This window comes from Oreochromis niloticus, linkage group LG2 (genome assembly GCF_001858045.2).
Source record: "Oreochromis niloticus isolate F11D_XX linkage group LG2, O_niloticus_UMD_NMBU, whole genome shotgun sequence".
NCBI classification, from domain to species: domain Eukaryota; kingdom Metazoa; phylum Chordata; class Actinopteri; order Cichliformes; family Cichlidae; genus Oreochromis; species Oreochromis niloticus.
This window is the reverse complement of record NC_031966.2, coordinates 33,682,404-33,704,206: the sequence shown is the minus strand read 5'-3', so window position 1 is coordinate 33,704,206 and position 21,803 is coordinate 33,682,404. Positions and strand designations below refer to the sequence as shown.

The 21,803-nt window shown below is 39.7% G+C and overlaps 1 protein-coding gene across 5 annotated transcripts in view; it reads left to right on the top strand.

Annotated features, from left to right (window-relative positions):
* Positions 1-21,803, top strand: part of il1rapl2 (interleukin 1 receptor accessory protein-like 2) — a 464,293-nt gene that overhangs the window by 278,270 nt on the left and 164,220 nt on the right. For all 5 annotated transcript variants that reach the window (XM_019346586.2, XM_025898426.1, XM_025898428.1 and 2 more), the window contains exons 3-4: positions 10,093-10,262; positions 13,455-13,558. In XM_019346586.2, coding sequence (XP_019202131.1) covers positions 10,093-10,262; positions 13,455-13,558 — 274 coding nt within the window. The remainder of the gene's footprint in view (positions 1-10,092; positions 10,263-13,454; positions 13,559-21,803) is intronic.

The window sequence follows — 21,803 nt, the reverse complement described above, 5'->3', positions numbered from 1 at the left end:
GATTTATCTATGTTGCAGATGCTACAAACTATCTTCTGCTTCTCATCTTCCTCTTTTTTTACCTTTTGTTTCTGCTGTCATTACTCATTGAGGAGTAGCCTGATAGGGAAACATTATCTACCTTCTTATTATCTTTCCTGATAAGATCCTTTATCTGTCATCCACAGGTGCTTCCTTTGTTTCCTCTCCATCTTCCCTCTATGCTTCCACCTCTCCTTTCCTTCATCTATCCATATATACCTCTTCTAGAGTCATTATAGTTAATAGGAAGGCCAATGTGTTCTACTTCCCAGGGAAATGGGACTCATTATTTCTCATTAAGTACTTCCTATCAAAACTACTCCTTCATCCTCAATCTTTCCTCCTGCTGCCCATCCTTTTTTTGTTTTCTTTTCAGCATTTTCTCAAATTATTTGGGCATACTTCTCTTTCTGGTTCATGACCTGATTTGCAAAACTCAAGTCAACATTTTGAAGATATTTCAGACTGCGCTATGCTTTATTTCCAAGAATCAGTTGCACATGGCACAAGCAGTGGCTGAGTCAACAAGCCCGTGGCAGAACTGTAAGTCAGCTGGAAATGGTAAAGAGTCTTGCCTCCAGCCTGACCAATCAAATCACATTTCCCCTCCTCTTTAAGATAGCGCAATCTGTTACAGGGCACTCTGACCATTTGGTGATAGGAAAGTCCAAAGCAGTTCAAAAGCAAAAGCTCCTTCTGGGAGAAAACAGATGTTGTCAGTTTACTAATGGAATGCTCGTTTCACTGAGATGGGAAAGTCGTTTCTGTTTAATAAACCAGTCAGTTTATAATTGTAGTAGAAGGGTACAGCAATGTATTTGGTTAGTACCTATAAAGCTTGTGCTGTCCTATGAAGGCCTTCATCCAGGAAAAAAAAAGCAAAGTGGGGCACAGTGTGTGTCCGTGTGTGTGTAGAGGACTAAACACACTTTCAAGTGGTTTGACCTGTTTCTGGTTAACCAAATTACCAAACTGGAAAAGGAAGGAAGGAAGAAGTCCACAGCAATTCAGGGCGATCTAACACTTGGATCAGTACCTTCAGTAAATATGTTACCTGGATGATATGGGTCTTTGAGTTCACACATGGTAGAAAAATAAAAGTCACAATCTCAATTGTGCCATCAATGTGATCTGGTCTCAATATGTAAAATCTACCATGTGACACAGAAACTCCAAGCAAATTCAGTCTGGACATGTCCAAAGCTGCCTTTTCACACAAAAAATACACGAGTGAGTTTTTTCCTGTTTTCATTGGTTGGACATATGCATTTCTCTCATTCAGAAAAAAAGTTATCTGAATACAGGTCATGAAGGTTTAGATAGAGTCATTGTTCATCTTTATTCAGCCTGATTTCAGCAGAGGCGATAGCGCCTTCTCAGTGGTGCCTCAGCTGATCTTTGGAACAACTTACCTTTTCACATAAGAGCTGCCCAGCCTCTCCATCATCCCCAATCAACACTTTTAAAATCCTATTTGTTCCAGTTGAGTAGAGTTCCCTGGCTTCTATTATGCAAACACAGTCATGTTCACTTGTTCTATTTGATTGTTAATGTGTACATCTTGTTCATTTAGTAAGTGTTATGCATATTTCATGTAACTTCTACAACACCTTTGCCAGCTGTTTAAAATGTGCTATAGAAATAAACTTTGACTTGACTTGGGTTCACCAAGCAGTCACAGAAATCTGGCTTTACTTTGAAATAAGATCAGACTAAGAGTCAAATCAAATATAATCATCCTCCAATCATCACCCACCCAGCCATTTAGGGTAAATTTAGGTGTCAGCCATACTAAGGTGGTCAGATTTGTGCAGTCAGAATAGAACTCTGACTACATTATGTCAGAATGGACTCCATACCCCGCATTTCTGATCCATGTTTAACCTGAAAACAAATTTTAACAAAATATGCAGTTTCTATTCTTATCTATTTTTCTCGTGCACTTTCAGCACAGGCTTACAATGGCTTTATTGATTAATGGTGACATTAATGATGACAGTGCTCTACTACAGTCTGTTTTAGGTCTGGTTCTAAGGTTTTAACACTAAATGCAGGCTTTGGCGTCTGATTTGTTTACATCTACTTCAAGTGATGCAGAAATAAATGTGTCAGTGTGCAGACGTACTGCTCCAAGTAGTAATTGTTCTGCATAGTGCCAGAATAACTAATCCACTATCTAGGAGAATGTAGACGAGCTTAAACAGATTTGTAAAGACAACTTAAGAGCTTTTTTACCTACAAGCTAAATAAGCCAGCTGGATCTTAGAAATGTATTATTTATTTATATTTTATGACACTGTTATTCTGCCAGTCACATCAGGGTTTCTTATTATCTTTATTAGTGATAGTTCAACATGGTCCACTCAAACACACACTCTCATTCATCAGTAGAATCCACAGGTTAACTCACATGATGCTTTCAGTTTTCACAGCTGCCGTTTTCTTATCAGTACATGTCACTTTTTTTTCCCCTTTGTTTTTTGTGTGCGTGTGTGTCTTTGTGTGTGCTTTCTCCTGTGAGAGTGAATAAATTTCAGTCTGTTTGGTAGCATTAGACAGAGGGCAGATTGTGGTCAACTCCATTTATTCAGCCCAGTGCATGTGCGTGAAAATGTGTGTGTCTGTTAATATGAGGTTGAGTGTTTTACTGTGGGTCTCGGTTGTAATATGCGTGTGTACGTGTATGTGCGTGTGTGTGTGCTGTAGCACTACAAGCCTCGTATGCTGATAGATGCTGTTGTAACTCCGTTGCAATGAATGAAGGCCATAACCCAGACATGCATTACCATATTCATACGGCTCACAAAATAGATTGCTTTGGTTTGTGTGTGTATGGATGTGCGTGTGTGTTGTTGCCCAGCTAACACTCTGAGAATCAGTTTGAGTCTTAGCCCACTGGAGTGGGAACGATTTTGAGGATACCTTTAAAGGGTTAAAATTTGAATTGGGTTTAAGTTACAGCTCGGCTGAGGGCTGTTGTTAGGCCCTTAGTTTTGATGGCTGAGTTGAAGGTAAGTGGCTAGGAATGGATTATGTATGTGAATGCCCTCACAGTTACACCCATACATAAATCTATGTGAGTGTGTGTGTGTGTGTGTGTGGCATAGATTCACAGTTTGAGCCGGAGTGCAACTTATTCTGAGAGTCATTTTGAAAATGGCAAACACGCGCCTTGTCACGCTTCTCCTCGCTCTGCGGTGCCCGCACACAAATGCAGTATGTCCTCGAGGCGTACATATAAAGCTCTATCTAGGCTAAAGCCTATTCTCATAAAATGTGTTCAGAGAAAATAAGTAACCATCAAGTTGGCCGTGCGCTGAAATTGAACATCAGCACAAACCACTGGGCCAAATGGCAGGTACACTCTGTCTCTCTCTCTCCCCCTCGCTCTTTCGCCTTCTAGTCTTGTTCTCTCTCTCTCTCTCTCTCTCTCTCTCTCTCTCTCTCTCTCTCTCTCTCTCTCTCCTTTCTTTTCTCTTTTTTCTTTCTGTCTTTTCTCACCCAGGGTGTAAATTGCCCTCCAGTGGTGATAGACTGTTGTGTGTGTTTGTGTGTGTGTGTGTGTGCACTCATTTGTTGACTGTGTACTTCTCTTTCCAGTGTGTGTGTGTGTGTGTGTGTGTGTGTGTGTGTGTCTTCATACTGCTTTTTTGTGTGTGTTTGCCCCTGTTTGTGAATGTGGGGATCATTACCTGTGTGTGCGCGTGTGTGTGTGTGTGTGTGTGTGTGGGTGGGTCAGGTCAAGCTATTATTATGGCAGCAGCTGTAGTGGTATTGCAGGGGATTGTGGGAGGCGTGCAGACAGGCTGGAGGCTCTGAGGGGCTTTAGGTTTGAGTGACAGGCCTGGACTGAATATTCGGCTCCCAGCACAAAGTACATGACTCGCCCTCCTCCAGCTCTTGAATTAAATAAAGCATACATGCCCAGTATTGTCAGTGTTATTGTTAAACTATATTCATGTTTTCTAATGTGTGCTCTCTAAGGAAGACTGAAACTTATAGAGTAAATTTAAAGTTTAAACTTGCGGGCAGCTTATTGAAGCACTTTTATAGTCTTTTCTGGTGTCTAGTAGAAACAAACCCATCAGGATCACCAGTGCAGGTATAGCACCACTTTCAGAACCACCAGAGTGAAAGGTACCTCCGTGCACACATTTATATGGGCTGTGATAGTGTAGCTGGTATTGTGTTCGTGTTTTGTGTGTGTGTTAATGTGAAAAATCTGGCAGGTGTTTCAATGTTTCGCCATCAGTCTGTAGACAGATATTGTCAAAACTCAAGATCTCATAGCCATGCAAGACACCATCATTAATCTTTAGAGTACACGGTGGTCTCTAATGGCCTCAAAACAAAAACAAGACGAAAGGATTTTAAAAGATTTATCCAAGGAAGCATGCCTCACCAAACTATGTACTCATGGCACGTCAGCAAAGAGTCGTTAGCTCAAAGAGACAAAGCAGAAGATCTTTGGTATGGCCGTTTCAAAACAAATACTACAGCCTTCCACCTGTAATGCAAACAGTAGTCACAAAATAGAAAACACAAACACAAAATAACCACCTATAGTGCTGTGTAAACTATAGAATTTAGCACCGTGGATAGCAATTCCCACTTGTGGAAGTCGACAAGACGACAGTCACACAATCTTCCAATCCGGTATTTATGGGCAACCTCTGATCTCCAGGGAAACACATGTGACTGGTTGACGAATGGTTACTGGATGTTGTCTGCTGTCGCTGGCTGAAATATGTTGCAAAAATACTAGCACTCATTAGTGCCACCCCTCAGCCTCCTAGCAGAAGCACCTATGGTATAAATTTAAACATCCCTTGTGACTTCTTTCTTGAGGTATCGGCTTCACAGGAATTTCAGTAATGACTTCACAGTAAAAGTTGTGCAGCTGAAACCAACATGTTTCAAAAGGTGCAGCCCTTATTTTGAAATCGATAGGTGTCGGTTTCCCGTGTGTCGCTCTCTACACAACTTCACCAATGCTTAGCAAGTCGTTTGAGTGTTTGCAGACAAGTCAGCATCTTCCATGAAATCTACAAGTGACAGCAGTAATTTGCAAGCAATCAAAGCAATCACAACAATAATAATAATAATAATAATAATAATAATGGATTGGATTTATATAGCGCTTTTCAAGGCACCCAAAGCCTTGGGTGCCTTGAAAAGCGTGCCTTTACAATGCCACTATTCATTCACGCTCACATTCACACACTGGTGGAGGCAGCTACAGTTGTAGCCACAGCTGCCCTGGGGCAGACTGACAGAAGTGAGGCTGCCATAGAGCGCCATCGGCCCCTCTGGCCAACACCAGTAGGCGGTAGGGTAAAGTGTCTTGCCCAAGGACACAACGACCAGGACAGAGAGCCCGGGGATCGAACCTGAAACCTTCCGGTTACAGATGAGCTTGCCAACCCCACCTGAGCCATGGTCGTCTCCAATGAGGTTCTTTCTCCAGAATTTCATACCTAATTGCAACCAATGTGACCTAGCTACTGCAAAAAACCTCCCAAAATCAATGACCAACAGGCCGACCAATACAGGTTTTTTCCTAATAACCAGTAGTAATCATGCAGTCTCCAGCTGATATCTATGCAAGATTCTTTGCCTCCTCCTCCTTTACAGCTATTTGTGTCAAACAATGATGACAAAGGTTTTGACAGTAATACTGATAACAACCGTCCATCTAATCATACATCCATCAGTTTTTCACCAACAGCATTTCGTTTTGACAAACCATAATTGGAGTTCTGACCTATGAAAGCTCATGTCTGTGGATTATGTCAGTAGCTAGTTTTAGGTCAGTAGCCAGAGCTTGTGGTCACAGGTGGAGGTGGGGACACCGATCGACTAGCTTCACCTTCACACTCAGCTCTCTGTTCGCCACATCAGACTGTTACAGGGTTTGCTTCGGTGCCTTTGCAGTTGAAATCAGTGCGTGCAAAATACTGCAAGTGCAATTTAAGATCACTAGACTTGCGCTCTCCAGTGCTGCTACACATCTTTGGCTAATAACAGAACGCTTATAATAATCAAATAAGTCTGCAGCTTTCCTGCCTGGAACTCATTTTACAAGAAAGTCTCCCTCAACAATGCTTAAATGTCAAGTTTATTTTATTTCCCAGTATCCTATCAAAGTGTGCAAATCCTACAGGATAAGATCAAATCTGGCAGAATAAGACTAAATAAAGCTAAAGCAATTTTGAAGCATTAGAAGAAATAAATGTGTTATTTACGGTAAATTACCCTGCTGCAGTTTAGTTCAGTTGGAAATATATTCGATGTATTGTATTTTTTGTTGTTGAACATGATTGTTTCTGCCAAAGGGAAAAAAAGTGCAGCCTGTATATGGGTTTGGGACCCTGTCCACACACGTGTGTGTGTGTGTGTGTGTGTGTGTGTGTCTCTGTGTGAGTATATTTGCCCAAAACTCTCTCCACTTTTCCAGACTCTGAAACTTTGCCATTTATTCAGGGTTATTTTCATTCTGCCGTTTGGGAGCATCCGTATGCAGATAGAACTGACGGGAATGATATATCTGCCCATGCTAACACCTCGCCCACACATTTAATATGTCTACAGACACACACAGCTGCACTCCCCCATACACACACACACACACACACACACACACACACACACACACACACACACACACTTCTGGCTTATATATATACACGTATATATAAATATATTTATACACCCACACATGCACATACACACACAAACACATATTAACACACATGCACAAGCACATGTACACGCTAAGATAAATGGATTATTGGAAGTTTTCTTAGGTTATGACCTGAAACACAGGTCTCATCTTTCTCATGTGTTAGTGTGTGTGTGTGCCGCTACGTCTGACCTGTGTTAAACATTGTCTCAAACAAAAGGCATTAGTCCAGCAGACCAAACTAATGTGATTTTCTATTAATGTGATGCCCTGGGTGCATCCTGTGTGTGTGTCTGTGTGTGTGTTAGGTGTTGAGTGGACTACACTAACATCTTCAGTTCATGTCAGCTCATTAATTTACAACCACCAAGTCTGACTGGCCAATTCATTACTTAATTCTCTTACACACACATTTGCGCAGACACACACACACACACGCACAGAATTTCAGGCCTTTTTACCTCTGTCATGAAAAAATTTTTGTTTTAGTCTGTGAAACTGTGTGTTTCGTGACAGATCGGCACAGTTTTTATGACTATCTGTCAAGTTTGTCACTGATTAAATGACTGCTGTTGGTGCATGTGTAGTGGGAGATGAAGACGAGCACTAATTTGAGAAGGTGAATGAGTGATCGTGTGTGTAATAAATCTGCCGTGTGTCTGTGCATGAGTGTGTGTGCAGGGATGCTAAATCTCTCCTGCCACCGTATGACTTAATGCATATTGCTAAATCTATAAGTGTACCAGTTAAGTATGTGGCTGTAATTTTAAACCCCAAACTGGTGCAAATAAAGTCGTTAAATCTTTGGTAGTGACTTAACTCAACACAAATTACACCTGACACATCATACAGAGTGCTAAAACATGTTTACATTGACTTATAGAGCTAGCCAATGTAACGATCCACAACCTGTATCCTGTGTCCGAAAAGCACAGGCCCAGCAAATTTTGCCAACAATGGCCCAGTGCCAGCGAATAAGCCACTGAGCCATGAATTTTTAATTTCCTGTTATGACAAGCTGCTGGGAAAGACGTGTTTGTATTTGATTCAGTTGTATTTTGGACGTGGGATACTTTGTCTCACAAGTAAGTTGGAGTTAGACCAGACCAGTGGTTCCCAAACCTTTTTTGCTAGGCCTCCCTTTGTTTTACAAGAAAATCTTCACAGGTGAAGCCAAAGGCAAGATATCATCATATCTTCTAGTCTTTGGTTTGGAAGGAAGTTGGTTTGGAAGCATATTTGGGGATGCGTTTGTGTGGGAGCCCCATCAAAAACCTGTCCATTATGCTAGCAGCGTCCAAGCTTTTTTTATTCATACGACGCCCCACCCCTGCAGTGGCTCTGCACCCCACCTAGGGGGTGCGCCCCTCTATTTGGGAACCACTGGACTAGACTGTTCTGTGTTGCTTTGAAACTATTTACTAGTATTTACTGCTTGTCAGAAGGTTTATCTCAGGTCCCAGTCACTTTGTGACATTAGCAGTTATTTCCACTCGTGAATGTCATTTAGCTGTGTACAAACATACATACATCTGTTTTTAAGGTTATGTGATGTATTATTCTCAATTGCAGTGCACTCAAAATAAAACAAGCATAAGTCACTCCTCTTAACCCTTTAAAGCCAAGCGTATCGTATTTGATATGTGTGTTTTTGTGAGTTTATGAGACTTCTACATCATCAGCATGACTTTTGTTTACTCTCAAAAAATGAGAAAATGATATAAATGGCATGACACATTTTTAATGACTAAATCGCAAAAATATGGCTAATGTAGCAAATGTCATACAAATTAAAACTCATATATGCAGATTCAAATTTGATATTTTTTTATGTATATATTTTGTCTAAAGGTTCAACAAACACTCCATTATCCAAAAATTAAACATTTCTGGCAGTGATTTCATGGTTCAGGTTTTAAAGGGTTAAGTTGGCCTGAGCTACAAACCAGTGGTACTTTTTAAGTCAACTGATCAATCACCAAATATTTAAATTTTTACTTTAGTGTACTTTGTAAGACAAAATCTATATAAACAAACTAGAAAGTGATTTTATAACATGTTATTTCAGCTAAAGCCAAGCCTTAAACCCAGATGTGCATATTAACATATAGAGCACATTTTCATCTGAACAACTTTCGTCCAGATTCCATTTTCCTGGCTCAAATCACGTTGTCATATTGTGGTCAACAGTATCGTTCCACTGCTGGGGGGAAAAACGATGATATTACAGCCCAATCTTAGATGCAATTCAGAGCTTATGATCTGTTCTAATCCAACTAGCATACATACGCTATTTATGACAACACTAATAAACAAGAGGGGGAGAGTACAGATGAGAGACAGAAGAGGTATTTTGAAGTGGATGACAGAACCAGAGGCTTTATTGCTGGAGGCTGTAATTCAGAGGGAAGGCCTTGTGGGAAGTGCTCGAGGGTGACAGTTAAAACAGCACAGCTATCTGAGACTCAGACCACGAGGAAAACTAAAAGAAGTGAGAGGAATGAGGGACGGAGAGGAAAGGAAAAAAAACAGGAGGAGGGGAGTCCATTTGGGCAAGCTCTTTGTCATTTTTTCGACCTCTAACATCTCGCCATCTCGAACTTGTCTCACATCTACAACTTGTTTTCTGTTCGTTCTGTCTGACCTGGGCTCACCCCAACACTGCCGCAGCACACTTCCCCTTTCATCTGTTCCTTTGGTCGTGACCTCTCCCTCCATCTTTCATATTCTGAATTTCTATCATTTTATCTCGCATATATTTTCTCCAATTACTAAACCAATATTTAGTAAGCCGTCCATACTTTTTTTTCCATACTTAGTGTATGAAAAAAAAAAACTCCATACAAATAACAGCGAAGACAAACATTTGGTCGTAGGGATGAAATCAAAAGAAAATAGAATGAACTTCCTCCTACTCGTTTCTTTTTATTTCTGACACCCTCCTCTGTTTTGTACCTTCAACATTTAAGAAAAAAAATGCTACACTTTTTTTTGTAACTCGTTTCATCTCCCACTATGTTGCCGCCCCTCCCCCGAAAACAAAAGAACAGACAAACAGCTCAAAAATTTACATTCAGTGTTTTATTGCCTTGAAGGTAAAGAATAATATTACCAAAGAAATGAGATAAAACAATATCCCTGTCACTCACAGTCTCTGGCTCTCTCACATCCTCATTTCTTTCTCCTGTCAAGCATTTTTCTTTATGTTTTTACTTACACATATCTTATATAAACCCTTGGCTGAGTGAGGATTTTTGTTTTTGCTGTTTATGTTCGTGTTTCGCTTCTTGTGTTGTTTGAGTTTTAATCAGTGTTTCTCTCTCCTGCAGTATCTGGTGTATAATGGTGTATGTCCTCAATATTTCTCTTCTTTGTGTTTCCCCTCGCAGTGGATGGATGCATTGACTGGTCTGTGGATCTGAAGGAGTACCATGTTTTGGCTGGTGAGCCTGTTCGAGTTAAATGTGCCTTGTTCTACAGCTACATCCGAACCAACTACACCATGGCCACCAACGCCAAGCTGCGCCTCATCTGGTACAAGAACAAAGGCGATGCAGAGGTGAGCGTCACTGGTCTGAACTACAACTGATGTGGAAGGAAAGTTGAGGCAGGGAAGAAGAGTCATGAAGTTCAAGGAAGACAGCACGAAATGGAAATTTAAAAAGTTAATTAACAAAAAGCATTAATTTAACCTAACCATAAGCTGCTCACCAGTTAGTAACCTGAGCAGCCCTGAGACTGTTTAGAACACGGATGTGACCCCTGGGTCTCGGTATTAGCGTGACCCATGTGCCATTGCTTATCAAATAATGCCAGTAAGCTCGGTTAGCGTGCTGTTGCCATAAACCTTATTGGTGCAGCTCACACAAATATCTGCTCATTAGTGTTACGTGACACACTAATAAAATACAAGAATTTTACACTTCAAACCTTCATGTTTGGTCTGTACCACGCAGCAACAGATTTTCAGTTAGTACCTGAATTTGCAAAGTTAACAAACCAAGACCATGATTTATTTATTTTTTTTGCCAACTGGAATAAATAAAAAGATACGTTTTCCCCCAAAAAGCTGGATTAACCATCTGGTTGGGTGGAAACGCTCCACAAATAGGAGTGTAGTTATTTTTCATGTTTAAATTTCTTTCCAAAGAGGAAACAGAGGTCCTCGAAAAATTAATGCATTATTTTTAAAGAATAATTTGCTTTCTCTAATTATTATAATAACTGTAATTATTATATCAGTATAGGTATCTGTAAGCATAAATTTGAACGTACAGGTATATTTCTTACTTACCTTTTATTTTATTTATATAGCACCAAATCACAATCAAAGAACTCTATGAGCAAGCACTCGCCACAGTGGGAAAGAAAAACTTGCTTTTAACAGGAAGAAACATCCTGGAGAAACAGGTTTAGGGAGGGGCGGGGCCATCTGCTGCGACGAGTTGGGAGTGAGGGAAGGAGATGGGACAAAGACACACTGTGGAAGAGAGCCAGAGATTAATAATAACCAGAGATGGCACGATACCACTTTTTTATGTCCGATACCGATATCATAAATTTGGATATCTGCCGATACCGATATGAATCCGATATAGTGTGTTTTTTAATCAATAAAACTGTTTTTTTAATATCTTGCTGCATTTTGTATAAGTTCATACTGAAGTTTAAATAAACAACAACACTAAAGCTATTCTGTTATACCTGTATGTAAAAAATACACTGCACCCAAAATATTTCATAGTTTAGCAACTCTGATCAATCTAATGAACTTAAACCTACTCCATCCTCCCTATTCTGGTATTTTAAAGAGTATTTAGCAGAAATATTAAGCAACCTAACTAATAGGGTTGCAAACTCCCAGCAAAAAAAAATAGGGAACCACCCCCCACCCTCCACCTCATGATGGTTAATCAACTTTAATTTGATGCAGGGTGAAAAAACATCCACAGAAATAAATTATTTTTCAATAATAATTAAATAGATTCAACATCTTTCTTCAACAGAATTGCAGACTGCACAGATGGTATCTTCCCAAAGGAAAAAGTACTATAGCTTACTAGGGTATATAGACTTAACAGTTACTATATACAGTAATGGACTTCTATACATTTTACATCAGATTAAAACTTTGGGTGTAAGATTCAGATAATTATTTATTAAAAGCTAGACATTTTAAATGAGAATAAGAAAGAAAAGTATGTCTTTGTGCCCCCTTTTCCCTGTTCATGCCCTATCGGCCCCCCTGGCTACACTTTGCTAGATCCGCCCCTGCACAGTTACCAGCCGTCAGCTACGTAGAAAAGGATCCTGGTGTAGAAAGTAATATTAAATACATTCTAACAACAGCTTATCAAGGTTAAACGTGCTGCTGTTGTTCAGCCGCTGGTTTCCTCTTTCTGGTGCAAAGTGGGCCAAAAACAAAGAAAAGAGACGGACTCGCGACAGAAAAGCCGATCAGCTGATCATTGATCAGTTTCATGATTGAAGTAGCAGCAGCAGAGGGAGAGAGAGAGGCAGTCGCTCCATATATCGGTTGTTAAGCTTAACGTGGGAACGCTTTACAAACACCCAGAGATGAACTTACACACTTGCTTTACTTCTCTCTGGGATAACTTCCTCAGAGATGAAATGCTGGTTTGGTAGCGAGGCTACAAATACACACAGCCGCTCTATCAGGTGAGGCATACTGCTGCAACGTGCTACGGTTATGAGCCGAGTTACACCGTGTCGCAAGTTTTGTGAGGTGCTTTTTTGATATTTAATGGATCGGATTACATTTTTTATTTCTTGCCGAGGTCAGTATTGGACCGATACCGATACGTAATATCGGATCGGTCCATCTCTAATAATAACTAATGATTATATGCAGAGTGGTGTATAAACATGTAGTCAAAGGAGTTTGCAAAGAAAAGCGTCTGGACTTCTTTGAGTTGCTTGAAGACGTTTCACCTCTCATCCGAGAAGCTTCTTCAGTTCTAAGGTCAAATGGCCGAGAGTCCCAGATTTAAACCCAGTGGGAGTATCCCCCCAAGGAGGGACAAAGGACCCCCTGGTGATCCTCTAATCACATGAGCCAAGGTGTGAAAGCGGGTGTGGGACCTAATCAGCCAGGGTTTCGGGTGAGCTCATTGTGAAACCTGGCCCCACCTTGTCATGTGAAATCCTGAGGTCAGATGGCCCAGGATGTGAGTGGGCGTTAAGGCGTCTGGGGAGGGAACTCAAAACTGGATTATAGATGGCAGGCAGTTGGTGTCGTAAACATGTATAAACATGTAGTGAGGGAAAAATGTGAGTGAAGAAGAAACAGTCAGTGCATCATGCAACTCAAAATATCATTTGGTAAATGGAAGCACACCAAGTCTTTGATCAGTATTTCTAGATTAAAGGCACTTTGAGTTGGTTATTATAAGACGAATCTTAATAAAGCTAGTTGTCTAATTAAAAAGACTCACTTTATCAGCACTTTTTGCACTCATTTGTATTTATCTCTGACTTCCATAAGCTACTGTATATTAAAAAATGTCTCAAATTATGAACAGCATATCTGAGTAGCAAGGTAACACTTGGTATATTATTAAAATATATAACATTTTTTCATAGCAACCACATTACTGTTGTCAATTCTAGGTCAAGAGGAAGTCGTTACAGATTATAGATATATTGCTCTCCATCGTTGATGTCATTAATACATATTATAAGAGTCCTGTTAAATTAGATTGGATAATCTTCTACTTATTGTGTCCTTTAGGAGCCCATCATCTTCTCGGGTCACAGGCTGAGTAAAGAAGATGACTCCATCTGGTTCAGATCTGCTGAATTGGAAGACAGTGGATTCTACACATGCGTTCTAAGGTAATGTGGATGCATGTCAGTGCACAGGCCTGTCTGACTCCATTCTGACCAGTATCCTGGCACTGTAATGCATCAACCCTGAAGTAAAATAACTACAACCTAGTTTCTCTTACAAAGTAGGATTCGGGATTATTTCTGGTTCAGATGGGTGCATTGTTTGTGAGAATCACATAAACACAGCTCTTCTCCCCAGACGGGAGCTGGGTCAAAGTGAACACACTCAACGAAACACAGGCTTTATTTTGAAGTTTCACTTCCAGCCCCAGCACATTTGCTTCATAAGACTAAATAAACAGAGGAAGGATTTCAGCAGCATGCAAACAAAATATCGTTGGCCCGACTCTGACCTGCAGCAGGGTTCACGAGGTCGCGCTGCATTGTTGATTTCATGGGAACAAACTGGGAATAAATTTCTGACTGACTCTCTCTACACATGTGGTCCATTTGCATAGCGAGGGCAAGAAGCAGCACTGTTTTCTGTCTGAATGAAAAGAAATAAACACTATATTTTATTTTATGATTAAAAGCCCCTTGTTCTTAATAATCAAGTATTCAAAACACAGATGAGCAGTGGATTACAAAACGTTTCATCATATCTTAAGCTGCTATTTTATTATTTGACTATTAGTCAATCAGTAGGACATTAGCATTTTTTGAGGTCTGTTTGCAATATCAGAACATTAGTTTTATGCCTTGCAGGTGAGTGTGCGCGCCTGTGTGGACATTTGGTGTGAGATGGTGCACCTGTGCTTGCCAGTTGAGTGGAACGCTGCCAGTTTATTCAATTGAAAATGTACAATATGACAGTTGGCACCACATCAGAAACTGAGTCCTGTAAGGCCCTCTAGAAATATGTGTTTATGTGTAAATTTGTAATGGCAGCACAGTGTGGTGGAGTGGGAGGAAACAAATCTGCACAACTGCTTCGGTTATTATAGTATATTAGACTTATAAACTGTAAAATGTATTAATAAAGATGTCTTGTGGAAAAAGTGAATTATATTAAACTAATATCTATTTTTCCTACAATATTTTTCCCAAGGTGGTGCAAAGGTAGCTCAACACTGCAGATAACCAAAATAAACACACTTATGAACAGAATGACACCTAAAGATTACAAAGATTTTTCTTCCTTGATGTCATTTATTAGACCAAACTTGGAGCACGCTGGAATTCTTATGGGAGTAGCTCACAATGAGAGGAAGTGACACGCAGCATTGTTTAAGTAAAGACGGATCAACTGGAATGGTATCACAGTATTTATTGAAATTACTGAGAAGAAAACCAAACGGAAAAAAAAAAAAAGGTTAATGGCAGTTAGGCTTCCATCAGTGAACCAAGAACTTCAATATCAGAATGTCATGCAGAGTTAAATGCTGGGAGTAGCCTCGCAAGAAGGCAGGTTCATCAGGGAACATATCCTGGAGGCCTTACAGTGGCACAATCACAGGATAGCTTTTATAGAGAACCAACAAGATGGTCTGACGTCAGAGCTGCAAATATAGGGACTTTGACAGCGTGGAAAAGTGGAAGCGACAGAGAAAAACAGAAGAGGAAGAGAAAGCATGACTTCAACCATATCTGGCAGAAGATGAGAGAAACCACAAATTCTAAAGCTTTGAAACGTATATAGTATATATAATGACAGCTGAACTTAATCTGCCGATGTGGACCATGGGATGTGGTCGTATTTATTTTTTTATCTTTTCCCATAAAGAAGAGTTAACTGGATTGATTAAAAACACACATTCAGATGTTTGGGGTTTTCTGTAACAGCTTTTTATTACTTCCATATTTCTTAACACAACAATGTTGCAAAAGAAGGCTGACAAGGTGAGAAAGTGAAACAGGCAGACAATATGAAAGAAACTCTACATTTGTTAGTGGAAATTGAGGTAAACAGTAACATATTGACCAACTGTCTGTTGTTACAGTCCATTACAGATGCCTTTTCAGATTTAACGTTACCATACGGTGGTTAGTTAAATGCTGTCACGTTTGGTTTAACCTCCAAAAACTACACTGGGTAAAGGGATGGATTTTTTTTTACCACCCTTTGAAAAATCTGGCTGCTTATACTTTTTTCCAGTGTTGCCATGTGCTTATCTCCCAGTTAGCCACAATTAGCCAGTGTTTCATTTGAAAACAAGGACGCTTTGGTTGCGCAGCAGCACTGCTCTCCTCTTGTTTTATTCCATAAATCACTCGACCTGCTTTGTGCTTGATCCTGTTTGTCTTCCTTCTCTGCATCTGATACCTTCACTACCTCAGCCTTCTCCTTTCTGTTTCCATCTTTTCCCCTTCCTCTTCCTAGCTGTTTTTATTCCCTCCCACACCTCCTCTTCCCTTCATCCTGCCAGCAGCTTCTGTCCTCTACACCTGAACCACCTGTTTCTCTTTCCTCACTCCTCCATACCATGTTCCATTGTTTCCCATTCCCACTCCTTTTCTTTCCCCACATCAGCGTCCGATTCCTTCTACCCCTTCATGGCCCTCATCCTCCCCCTTCTTTGCTCTCCTCCCACCTCTTTTTTCTGCCAGAACTTGACACCTATCCTCCTTAATAAGCTCTCTCTCCCTCTCTCTCTCTTCCTGTCTTTCCCTTGCTCTCTCAGCATGACAACCTAATTAGGGCTTGGTGTCTGTCATTGTCTCAGGGTTTCTTATTAGCAAGCACACATATACACGCGCACATTCACACACATAGACACATACACACAAAGAGGCACAGTCCCCCCTATCCTAATGGTGAGCCACCAACTGGATCCTATTATACTGCTGAAGGTTGTATCTAGAATTTGTAACCATGTACAGAAACAGCAACACGGGAGCAAGAGAAACTCTACTTTCAGATGTGCTTATTGATCTTACACACGTTTTTGTTGCTATAATAAAGAACAGGCGATATGTGGCCTGTTTGCTTACAGTCAAAGAAAAACATTTTCATGATTAATTTAAATTTTACTCTTGGTATTCAATCCTGGCATTAAGTGCAGTTCAGTTTATAAAAGTAAAAATTAAATTTGATTTGATATTTGATTCTTTTCAGCTGGATTGATATAAAAGACCAATAAAACTGTGTAATAGCTGACATATCTTCATGCGCTAACATGAATCCTCTTTCCAGTATATCAGCGTTTCAGGATGCTGGGATGTCTTTTGCAGATGGTTGCACATTGTTTGCCATGGTAACATGAATTTATTTATTTATTTTGAACAAATATGGATAAGTATATGAACATATAAGTTTTCAGTGTAGTTTCCATGTAGTGTGTTCCTGTAATGTGTGCCCATTTAAAATAATCTTTGAAGAATATTTAATGTATTAAAGAAATCTTAGCATTAGCACAAAATACTGTTAGCTGTTAACTAAGGCTAAGAGCTAAAGGCTAAGCTGTTAATTATCCAGTAAGACCCTGTGCTGTGTCCAAATTCATGGGCTGCATCCTCCTGAGGACCCGGCCTTCGCGGTCTATGTGGGCCGGGTCCTCAGGAGGTCGGGTAGGCCGGAAGTAAACAGCCATGGAATTGGACGGTCTAGCCTTCTGATTAACGTCACCGCTGTCTCGGTGGAGTTTAATAAACTCGGCCGTCTGCTCCTTGCTATCTAAAATATAACAGGACACTGGCGTAAATTCTCGACCATCTCACACTTCTGTTTAATCAGTTTTCTGTCTGACGTTTATTCAGCTGTGTGAAAACCAAGGAGGAACCCACCCGATGGATTAATAAAGTTTTATTTTATTTAATCTAATCTAATCTAATAACTTTAATCTCAGCCAAACCAATTTACTCACGAACAAATAAAACACTGAAAAAAAGACAAACAATAACATTTTTAGGTTGTCTAAGTGACTTATATATTACGTTTAACCTGAGTAGCAAAAGTCGGCGGTGATCTGAAAATGATGTGCCGGGAGTTGTGCCGTTCTCGGCGGCTTCAGTGACCCTCGACCTCCTGGTCAGCTATCGAGCTGGTGGGTAACAGACGGCTCCGAAAGCGTCGAAGCACTTTTGCAAATATGTGATATCTTGATAAACCAAGCAGATATTTGAAGTTTCCACAGCTACATTCTCGCCTGAAAATATGTTAAAAGTTTATTTTGTGACCCAGAAAGATTAATAAGAGTAATTTTAAAACTTAGTAGCGGCCGCCATTGCCGGAAACTGGAGTTTGACTGGGCCGCGCTATGAATTCTGGGATATGGTGGGCCACGAAGGACACACCGGACCCATCCTTCAACTTCGGGGAAAAGGAGGACGCATTTGTCGGCTGCATTCGGAGGAGTCTACGAATTTGGACAGCCTTCGGCGCGTCGCTGTGACGTATTCGGTCTACAAATGCGTCCTCAGGAGGATGCAGCCCATGATTTGGACACAGTGCTGGACTGTTTGTAAAAAGAGTATTTACAGTGTTCCCTTGTTTATCGTGGGAGTTACGTTCTAAAAATAACCCGTGATAGGTGAAGTAGCCAACTTCATTTTTTACAATTATCATAGATGTTTTAAGGCTGTAAAAACCCGTCACTACACGCTTTATACACTCTTCTCACACAGACATGAACCTTTTCACACTTTTCTCTCTTGTTTAAACGCTCTCAAAGTTCAAACCTTCGTAGAAAAATAAGTCCAGTATTATAGAACCCAAAGATCAAACCCTGTTTTCAGGTCCAGAACACAGGAACAGAGCAGCTGCCAGAGAATTCAACATTAATGAATCAATGGTACAGAAGTGGAGGAAGCAAGACGAATGAGCTGAGTAATGTTTGACTTATCTGACTGTTTTGTTTTGCTTAATGCGCCTTATAAGCCGACAAATACAGTAACTTCTACCTTCCTTTAGCATCTCCAGAAGTCCAACATTTTGTGCGATGGTTAGCATCGTCCTCTGCCTTTGGCTGCTACCACAGGTGTCTTTGACGGTGCAAAACGTTTCGTCGACATTGTTGTGCTTGTTGGGGAGAAAACTTACAAACATACAGTACAGACCTTCAGAGTCACACTGCCAGGATCGAAGATTTATGTAAATTTGACAAGCTGGACGCTTTCTGTACTGGACAGGAGACACGGAGGAGATTGATTGACAATGGTCTACAGCCAATCAGGACGCAGAACACAATGCGCTGTGATAAAGAAAAAGAAAAAGACCTATGCAAAATTGCACAAAAAAAATCCACGAAACAGCGAGGCTGCGAAAGGTGAACCGCGTTATAGCGAGGGACCACTGTATAGGTTTTGTGCTCTGCATTTTAACATTTTGGTGTTAGTATTTTGACCACCCACCACATTTGGACATGCTGACAAATCGGCTAACCCTAACCTGTATACACATGACTTTTCAGGTAGATTCAGGTAAAACTTTAACTCATAACACCATCCAGACTGTTGAAGCATTAAGAAAAGAATAACCTACCTTAATGTTGTTTTGTAGGGGAAACCGACTGACGTAGGCTAAAGCCTTTCTTAACTCTAAGTTATACATTTAAACATGCGAGTCTGCAGAAACTCACTTTTGAATTAACTTAAATGGCCACTTTATGAGTTCTGGAGTTAGTAGCTTGGTCATAGCCCTAGTTTTTAATTAGTTGGTGTACAGAAATGGTCGTGAGTAGAAGTTCTTTAATGCAAGACATTTCATTGTGTTTCTGACAATTTCGGATATTGTAGCAGTTTGTTAAGCTGGTGAAAGCTTTAGTTATGAGTTTGACGCATTTGAATTCAGTCTTCTGGGTAGTCTCATAAAAGTTTTGTGATAATGTACAGATGATAAATAATAATTACACAATTAACAGCTATTTAATCAGTATTTAGTGTGAACACTAACCTAAAACGTGGCAGATACTCTATTCTATATTCGACTTGTTCATCAGAGCTGACAAATGTATCGAGTGGATTATATAAGGTTTAGAAATGCAAAAGTAAACCAAAAATCATCTTAATATTAAACATTTGACTAGCCTCAAGCAGGTTAAAAAAATCTTTGAAAACAGAAAATATTTAAGCTGAGATCATGGCATTACAACATCTATGTTTTAGAAATGTATCGTATATAAATAAGAAACCTGTTTAGTCTCTGTCTCCTGCACATTTGACCATTCATCTATGGCCCTCCCTTCTCTCAACAATCCACCCCTCCATTAATCTTTCTAAACCCTGTGCTTGTCAGCAGTGATAGATGTGTGTGATAAGATATCTATATCATCTTTAGTGAATTAACAAGCCGTGACAGAGAGGGTCAAGGGGAAAATGGGGAGCTTTTCTATGAAACTTTCTTTTTTGTTTTCCTTTTGGGTTTCTCTATTCACTGCCGTGGTGTGGCACAGTGCACCGTATATGCAGACTGGTAACAAATTAAAGAAAAAGAAAACCTGAACTCTTAATCCCTACAGTGAGGGGGATCCTGTGGGTTGTGAAAATATGTTTTCGAATAGCAGACCTAATGGTGTTGTGCTTGTTCGTAGCAAAAGGGTGTCTCTTGTTTCCCAGTCAATTCTCACTGGCGTAATGTGATCTTCTCATGAGTTCACACAGGAGCTGGTCCAAATACAAGCTACAAGAAAAGAAAAAAAATCGAACTACTTGTCCTGTCTTGTTTTAAAAAGTGAAAACTAAGTTGAATTCTCAAATACAAGATAACACTCTGTTGGCCTAAGGCAAAATAACTGGGATTCAAAGTCCACAGTGATCCTTTGGATAACCTTTTCAAAGAGGCTGGCCTTCTTTAATTCATGGACTACGTCCTGAGCCTGCTCCGCGGTTACAGCCGGCTGCATTATGTGTTTATACTTGTTGTTGAAAGATCTCAAATTATTTCAGCAATTTATTAAATGAATGCGAGGAAACAATGTGACAGTGTGAATGATGCATCTGTTGTGAACTGTCACCTAAGTGTGCTGCTTCTGTCGCTTCACTTTCAGTACAGTCAGACTCTCAGCTTCAGCTTTAACGCTTTGGTTCATTCTCACAGCTGCTGCAGAGAGAAAAAACAAAACATCCACCGTTTAATACCTCGTCATCAAGGTACAGAAGAAGTCAGTGACAGCCTGCTGAACGGGGAGGAGGATTTATCAGCTATAGACTCCTTTTATAATTTCCTGATACTGAAAAATTGGGAAAAACTACACTGAATCTAAGTGTTGCTGTATTCTCCCTCCAAAGGGAGGAAGTATGTCATTGGCTCTGTTTGGTTATAGCGAGATGTAGAGTGTGATTAGATATCATTTTCAAATGTTGTGTGATGGTAGACACAAATAAAAGATCGAGTTAATTTAATTATTATTTAAATTAACTTTGGTAAAAATTTGAATCAGTGTTACACCAAATGAAAAAATTTGCAAAAACTTGATATTAGCCGTATTTTATGGATCATCTTCAAACTTCACAATAATATACAGTATACTAGTTTTTATTGACAGTTTAATTCCTTTTTGTAAAATTCATTTTTGATTTGAAGTATTTATTAAAGGATTAATAATTCATTTTGAAATATTGATTTATAAATAGTGTTTTTGTCTTAAATTAAATAATTAAATAATAAATTACTTTACTAATTAAAACAAATAAGCGAATAATAATAAGAGAATTCATAAATGAATTTATAAATGCATATTTTATTGCACAATTCATTATTTAAGTGCAAAATTCTTTATTTCGATGTGCGTGACTCTGAGGACATGAGTACGTTGGTCGGCGAAGCATTTGACCTTGACATTCACTGCTAGTTCCCAAGGTCAAATCGGACCTTGAAAAATAATCTTCAAGAAACCGTATGGAGTGATATATCATTTGAAAGGGCATAGAGAGAGCTCTACAATACGTTTTTATTTTTCTAATACGATGCCCTGCAGCATCACAACAGGCTGACGTCATCATTTTGTAATAAAAACATCATAAAGCATCCAGGTTTTAGTATAGCCACTGCCCTTTGGGGAAAGCTGTGCCCTGTGAGCACTGTTGTTTGATGTCTGTGTTAATAAGCTTGCCATATGAAAGTAAAAGGCTATATGTCAGTATAAAAAGGATTTGATATATTATTGTGCAACTTTTTTTTCACTTTGCTTACAATAAATGAAACAAAGTAAATGAGTAATTACACCAGTTTCACTGAGGTCTCCCTGAATTTGTGTTGCTCTCTGCTGCAAGTGACAAACCAAACAAATCCAATTACAAATGAAATTAGTTTCTTTTGATGTGATGACTGGTTATCATGGTTATAGTTGTACAGAAAAATGTTTCAGCATTTCTA